The sequence below is a fragment of the Triticum dicoccoides genome, chromosome 1B (genome assembly GCF_002162155.2).
Source record: "Triticum dicoccoides isolate Atlit2015 ecotype Zavitan chromosome 1B, WEW_v2.0, whole genome shotgun sequence".
Lineage (NCBI taxonomy): Eukaryota > Viridiplantae > Streptophyta > Magnoliopsida > Poales > Poaceae > Triticum > Triticum dicoccoides.
Window position 1 is genome coordinate 702184375 of NC_041381.1, and position 8038 is coordinate 702192412.

Sequence of the window (8038 nt, forward strand, 5' to 3'; positions counted from 1 at the left end):
CGCCCAGATCGATCCGCAAGGTACGCTCACCAAAATCTCCAAAGACTGCAATCTGATCGATGCCCCGGCTCGCCGGCCGTGGTGAACTAGTGATTACTGATTAATGACCAACTTTCATGCAGCCTGTGGACTATGGCGTTGGTTCGGTGCGCCGCGAGGAGGCTGGGTGGCTCCGTGCGGACGCAGGCAGCGATCGTGCCCAGCAGGTTCATGCGCTCCCGCCAACTCTCCAGCGAGGTATGTTAATTAAGCTCTTGACCAAAATTGACTTTTTTCCTCATGATTTTTTTGTCTCACGGCATCAAGTGCCGATATAGCTAGGGATAATTTGTGCAATCGAAACAGCAGCATGCATGTGTCTCAATTACTTATCATCGTCAACTTGTTTAACCTGACATGAACCTGTCAGATGGAGAGCATGCAAATCATATCACTAAGCAACAATATTTTTCCTGGTCAATCCAAGCATGATGGCTTTTTGCTTATCCCTTTATAGCAAATAATTAGTGGCAACCAATAATATGGATGTTGTTGGGGTTCTGATATCTTGAACCATCTCATCTTCTACTTGATGTACTTCCTAGAATGATTCTGTGACTTTATTTATCCATGTATATTAAGTATGATTATGTGACTAGATGCTACACATGCACGATGCATTCTGTACATATGGAGCCTCACTTAATTGAGAGACAAGACAATATCTTTCTTAATTGTTTACCAATCGCAATGGGCGCTTACTTAGTGATTGATGATGTACCATTATCTATATATGTGTGTCAATCCAGCATGCTGGCAAGTCCCCAGCCTTGGAATCTGAGCTGGACATGAAGATGAAGAAGCTGGAAGCCTCGATAGCTCGGTTAAAGAACACTCCAGCACCAGATGCCTCTAAGTTGTACGTGCAATATCAGAGCATGCAACTTGATCATTTTCTCCCTTAATTTCCTGTTTATTTGTTTGCTTGACATGAGTTCATAAATATAATCTCATTTCACCTACCACTCTTTACCTGCAGGCGCTTGATGTCCAACGGACGTGCAGTTCAGGGTGTGATCGATGCAGCTAACAAGTTGATATTTTTGTGTATGATTTCTGCTGCTGTTTACGGTCTTGATTTAGACAAGGGGGTAGAAGGCCAGGCTATTAGCAAGGAAAGCAGTGAAGACAAGATCGAAAAATGAGAAACAAAGATGGCCCAATCTAGTTTTCAGTTCAGTTATGACCTCTACAGTCTGGCTAGCTAGCACTATGCTATCGTACCTTGTGATGTTGTGTGACATGGTATCATGTTGTTCTATCTATTCACTATTCGAGTGGATTGCGTTCATGCATCCACCAAAACTATAGCTTGATAGGAACATACAGAGTTGGCCCCCTCTTGTGTCTGGTCATGCTCCATCACTGACGTCGAAGTCGAGTCCTCGATGAGATTACTAGCTGGTACTTCTGGCCACAGCAACACGCGTACATAGACGATAGACATCGAAGTAATGCATAGATTTTCCAGAACAGAAAGAAGTGTTTCTATGACCTGATTCTGCTTGTTGTTTACTTGCAGTTGGCTTTGCAAATCCCAATTTATCATGTAGTGTAAATCAGTGTCAAATCATCAAATGAAACCGATGTTTCTCCATGGCCAGCTTGCTAATTTGTAATGCTATGGTATTCTCTTCTGGTAAACCAATGCAAGGAGCTTCATATTCAGTTTCTTGTTAGCTGCTTGTGCCATGTCTGCTAGTAAAGAATAAATTTCTCAACTCTGAATAAATAGTTGACCATGTTTGTTCATTCTTGAGAGGTACGGGTGATGGTGATGCTTGGTTGAATTTGGTCTTGCTTGTGCTGTGCAGGGTAGGACGGATGGATTAGCAATCATACTACCACACATGAGTACTAACTAGTACTTCCTTCGTTCCTAAATATTTGTCTTTCTAGAGATTTCAACAAGTGAACACATACAAAGCAAAATGAGCGAATCTACACTCCAAAATATGTCTATATACATTCCATATGTGGTACTCTATTTGAAATCTCTAAAAAGACAAATATTTAAAAACGAAGAGAGTAGTAATTAAATTAACCTAGTCCATGCAAAGCTGACGTACGGCTGCTGCTACTGTAGATCAATCGAGGAATCAATGCTCAAGATCGTTTGGAGTCAAATTAGGAATAAATTTGCACTAAAAGTTGCATATTTTACAAGACGAGACATACATATTTTTTGCAGGAGAAGAAGCTACGTAATTCATCAATAGATCTAAACAAGGTTTACATCCAGAATTCTAACCTTATCGCGATCTAATCGTCTTATACTGAAAAACTCCACAACTAATAAAAGGAAAAGATAATTCAACACCGAAATAGCTTGATCCTATTATATCCACTACCAGCATGCTAATATAATCGATCTAACCCATTTATCAATACGAGTACATATATGCTCGATGCAGATGCAAGCATAGCTTAGCTTCTCCTCATGTCGGTCCACCACCTGAACATGACCTTTTTATCTTCCCGAATCTGCTCCCACGACGGCTTCGTGTCTTGGTCGAGGCCCTCGTCCATGCGGCGAAGGTACTGGTGCTTGAACTTTGCGGGGTTGCCAGCAAAGCACTCGCGCAGGGCCGCCGTGGCCTTGACGCACGCCTCCACGTCCACCACGAGCTCGCCGGTGCCTCGCTCAATATCACGTTTGGATGTTTCGGGACTGTAGTGGCCGCGGCACTCGTCCATCGCCTTGTTGAAGTCGTCAAAGCACCCGCCGTTGGTCACACGATGAATGACAAGCCTCTCGTCGCACCTGGCCCCAGCCTTGCTTGCTTCGCTTGCTGCATTGACCGCTTCCATGTGTGTAAGGAACCCCATGGCGTTAGCTAGGGTTAACAACGAAATCAATCGATGTTGGAACTTGCCCGACAAACACGCGACCAAAATTTCTTTTTTTTACCACGACTTCCAGGAATGCCATTTCCTTATGAAACTTGGCAAGCACTCAAAACATTGGTCAAAGTTTGCCGCCAAAAATATTTAGAATTTTTGGAATTTTTCAGATTTTATTGTTCAGGCTAAGATCATATGAGCTAAAACTGAGATGGGGGACTGGCCAACCCTTTTTTCATGAACGTGAATGACATGCACTTATAGGAGATGCTTTTCTGAACATTTTGATATCTTATTTGAATTTTTCTGAGTTAGTATGAATTTTTTATAAAGTTTTCAAAGTGATGACCAAACGGCCAAAGGACAAAAGTATAAGAGGAGCAAAGTGGTTTACGCAGGAACAAGTGTTTTCGAAAACTCGGAGTAAACCTGCCAAGTGGGACACAATTAAGGGCACCAAATTAATTATTCCATTTAGAAAATGTTCATGGATTCAACAAACAATCTGTGAATTCCATAATTGTACATTATTCAGAAAATGTTCACCAATTAAAATGACAAAAAGTGTTTGTGGATTCCAAAAATGTTTACATGTTCAAAAAATGTTCACATATTGCCAAATAAAATTAAAAAGGGTCATGAATTTGGAAAAAAATAAGTTTCCTTGAAAGCCTAAACAATTTCTTAAACACGGATATTTTTTGAATTAAAAAAAATAAAATGGAATATTTTTTAAAATTCTGAATAATATTTTAGAAAGTAACATTTTTAAAATTGTGAATAAAGTTTGTAAATGGGATCATTTTTCAATTAAAAAACAAAAAGAATAAGTAAAACATAAAAAATGAAAAATGAAAGTAAGAAACCTAAAAAAGGATAAACCGGTAAAGAAAGGAACAACATGTCTGAAAAACAGATAAAATTCTCAAAGAAAAAAACTGATAAAATCCGGCTTAAAACCTTTTTTGCCTCTTAACGAGTGGGCCCAACTTGGGTGCTAGTGGCTCATCGGGCAGATATGTTTTGTGTTAGGATTCAAAGAAAAAACACGCATTATGCAAGATATGGCCGCAAATCCTATTTGGTGCTGCAGGCGCCCGTTAATGTGTATTCTGCAAACGGGCGGCTGCAGCGTCAAGTTACTGGACCGGCCCATCTCACCCTGGTTCCTTTCCATTTTGTAGAGGCAAAAAGAGTACCGCCCCCCAACAGGTATCAAACCCCGATCTCCCATTCGAGTTAACAGGCAGTTACCACCGCGCCACACAGCTAGATCTGATCAAAAACATCCTTCTGTCCTTTTACCTTTTCCTTTTTCGTTTTCGTTTTTTCTTTTTATTCTTCCTGCCTCGATGTTTTTTTATAATCTTCCTACCTCGATGTTTTTTTATAATTCTTGAACTTTTTCTTCAAACCAGTGAACTATTTTCCAAATTCGCTAATTTTTTTCAAATTTGGTGATCTGTTTTTCAAATTCACTGAAATTTTTTCAATTTCAATGAACTTTTTTCAAATTCACTTAACTTTTTTCAATTTTGATGAATTTTTTTTTTCTAATTTAATGAACTTTTCTTAAATTTTGATGAACCTTTTTTCCAAATTCAGTGAACTTTTGTCAAATTCGATGAAATTTTTTCCAAGTAGATGAACTTTTTTCAAAATTGTAGATTTTTGTTGAAAATCCATGAACTTTTTTTCATTTTCTATGAACCTTTTTCAAAATTAATGAACTTATTTTCAAAATCCATGAACCTTTTCAAGTCACGACTTTTTTTGTTCCAAAACAATTGATGCGATATAGTATATTATTGTGTGCAAGAAATAGCGCCGCGACAATGTTATTTCTTTTCTCACGCTGTTTGTAACCTCTCAAGGCCGGTAGCTCAAGTGGTTAGCGAGTTTTGGACGGCGAGCTCCCAGATATGGCATCTGCGGAGATTTTTCGTTTTTGTTTTGAGATGGGCATCTGCGGAGATTTAGGTATGCACTGAAAGAATTAGACCTGGCCCAAGTTAGGTAGGGCACATACACAATGTAAGGCTAGTCATAGTGGGAGTAACTTAGCAAGTAACATAGCGTACTCCGAGAATTTTTTGCTTATGTGGCATGTAGTTAATGAGAAGTGGTAACATAGCGCTTTTCAAAACAAGATGAGTCTACAAGCTAATTAATGAAGTCCTCAATGACACTACTACTATGTTACTGCATTATGAAGGCAATAACTTAGGCTAGTGTCATGTGCATGACACTAGTATAAGTTACTCCCCACTATGACCAGCCTAACGCACAATGAGATTGATCATAGCCACCATTTATTGCTGTTGAGTGGCGCCTTAAAATAAATCAATCATCGCTTGTGAGGATCCAGGAGGGAGAGCGGAGCATCAATTAACGTCCTAAAAAGACTACTCCCTCCGTCACGGTTTAAAAGGCGCACTTGGAAATTCTGTAGGACCTAGGTGGTTATCTATTGGCTGTGAGATGGGCTAAAAAATAGCATTCACACTACGCATGCATATAGGAATAATATATCGGAGTACTACTTAGCTACTAGAAATAAATGCAATGCGCCCTAAACCTTGTCTATTGTGGAAACGCACGCAAATTTAACTATGTCTTCTAAACTGTGATGGAGGGAGTAGTACTAGTAGATTTTTTTGGGGGTGATATACTAGTATTTGTGGCGTCCTTGGTCATCACATGCAGGAGCGTGGGATCAATTGACGGTGCGTGTGAGCCTGTGAGGGGTAGCCGCGGCGTGGGACGAGGGAGTACCTGCTGTTTATGAAGAAGCGTTCATCGGGTGATATGGCAGGTACACGAGGAGGAGGATCTCGCAGACACGACAACGAGCCCAATGAAGTCAGTTTTTTTTTTGAGGGGCCCAATGAAGTCAGTTGGGGGTGGTAGGGATGAGGAGGCTATGGAGGCATTTCGACGAACACCGTGCAAATGTCAGCGACAAGGCATTTCGTCACACACGGTACAGATGTCGGTTACTTGATCATGAAAATGTACTGAATAATCTAGTTGAATTTATGAAATGGGTTTGTTAATTCTCATCTAGGTGAGAATTAACAATGTCTCGTCCAAAAGCATCTACAGTCAGGCGCCCAAAACTCCCCTCAAACGCCAGGGCAGATGGTCCGGTCACTGACCGATCAGAAAAAACGAACCTTGACGGATGCCTCAAACCAGCCTTAAATGTCCAGACTAACCGGCATTCTTCATACCCAGCCAAAAAAATAAAAGAACTGCACGCACTTGTGTCGGATCTTGAAATACGATACCGTTCAGCTGTCGGTCCGGTCCGAGCCCGCTCGCTCGCGGCTGGTTCAAAGGCCGGACCAGAATGTCCAGTCTGATTAGTTTTAGGTGTGTCCAAGTTGTACGCGGTTTGGCTCCTAACTAGTCAAGTACGTCCCCTAGTGTCCTGATCTGTTACGTGTAGCATGTATACGCGGCTTGGATTGTGTCCAGGCCGTGTGTGATGGTCCTAGGTAGCTGAGTTTGAGGTGGACGTAGTATATATAGGAGCAGTATACGTGTCCGACTACTACTAGGATGTCTAATCCGTGTAGTTATAGGTTGGTTGGTTTCTTCGTGTATATATACACAAGGAGGCTGCTAAAGATTGTACTATTACCGTTTGTGAAAAGAGAAAAATAAATAAAGAAAAGAGAGAGGCACGACAGCTACAAGCGTGCTAGTAACGCCATGGCGAGCCGCCTTACATATGGGCAAGCGTGCCGTGCAGCACATGAAGCATCAATGGCAGGCGCCAGGTGCGACGAGAGGCTCGTCATACATCACGTGACCAACGGCGGGTGTTTCGACGACTTCAACAAGGCGATGGAAGAGTGCCGCGGCCGCTACAGTCCCGACACGTCACAACTCGACCTGATCCGAGGTGTCGCCAAGCGCGTGGTGGACGTGGAGGCGTGCGTCAAGGCCACGGCGGCCCTGCGCGAGTGCTTTGCCGGCAACCCCGCGGTGTTCAAGCACCAATACCTCCGCCGCATGGACGAGGGCCTCGACCAGGACACCAACCCGTCGCCGAATGATATTTTAAGGGATGAACGTGCCATGTTCAGGTGGTGGACTGGCATGAAGAGAAGCTAATCAAGCATACTCGTATAGATATATAGACAGATGGGTTAGTCGATTATATTAGCATACTTACTTACTGGATATAATTAATAGGCACAAGCTATTTCGTTGTCCAATTTCTCTTTTCCTTTTTAGTTATCGAGTTCTTTTGGTATTGTAAGAGGATTAGATCGATTACACGTATGAGCGATGAAGTTACTATATACTGGATATATAATAGGCAAAAGTTATGAGATTGTTTACAGTACATCTAATTAATATGAGCTGTCCATTCTTGATCATTCAATGGACTAGATCCATCAATACTACTGAACAAGAGTAGTACTTTCTATCCAAACGTAAAATCGGAAGATACTCTCTCCGTTTTTATTTAATCCGCATATTAGCTTTGGTCAAAATCAAGCTTTGTTCACTTTGACCAAGTTTATAAACAAAAATATTAATATTTACAATAATAAATTAATATCATTAGATTTATTATTCAATGTATTTTCACATCATATAGATTTGTTATAGTAAATGCTTCTTTTCTATAAACTTGGTCAAACTTTACAGAGTTTGACTTCAGTCAACTCTAATATGCGGAGTAAATAAAAACGAAAGGAGTACACAAAACAAAAATACAAAAACTCTACATGCAAAATCAGAATTGCGTGTTTTCTTCTCGATGCAGTCCATCCATTCCGGGACTGTTGGTGGAAGCCCGATTCCTCAATTATTTTTCAATAGATCTAATCACTTTGGAGCTTTTCATTTAATTCTCGCCTACATACAGTTTTGGTCTTACAAGACTTTGCTAGTTGCTGGCGTGTTTTTGGGTGTGCGTGAGTTGGTGTTTGATGTGTGCAACCTAGCTATGCAAAGACCAGGTGTGTGCTCTTTGTTTTATGTATCTTCTTAATTCTCCATTCTAAGCCAACATAATCCACTTTTTTGGCGGACAAAAGGAGACGACTGTACCTTGCCTGGAAGACATCACATACAGTATAGACGGATGCCGCCGGTCGGGGCCGGGGCGGGGCGGGGCGGCGACAGCGGCATCGGG

The 8038-nt window shown here is 41.3% G+C and overlaps 1 protein-coding gene across 1 annotated transcript in view; it reads left to right on the forward strand.

Moving 5' to 3' along the window:
- LOC119351015 overlaps positions 1-1415 on the forward strand; it is a 3766-nt gene extending 2351 nt beyond the window's left edge. The window contains exons 2-4 of the mRNA XM_037618585.1: positions 123-237; positions 789-898; positions 1019-1415. Coding sequence (XP_037474482.1) covers positions 123-237; positions 789-898; positions 1019-1184 — 391 coding nt within the window. The 3' untranslated portion in view covers positions 1185-1415. The remainder of the gene's footprint in view (positions 1-122; positions 238-788; positions 899-1018) is intronic.
- The last annotated feature ends 6623 nt before the right edge of the window (positions 1416-8038 follow it).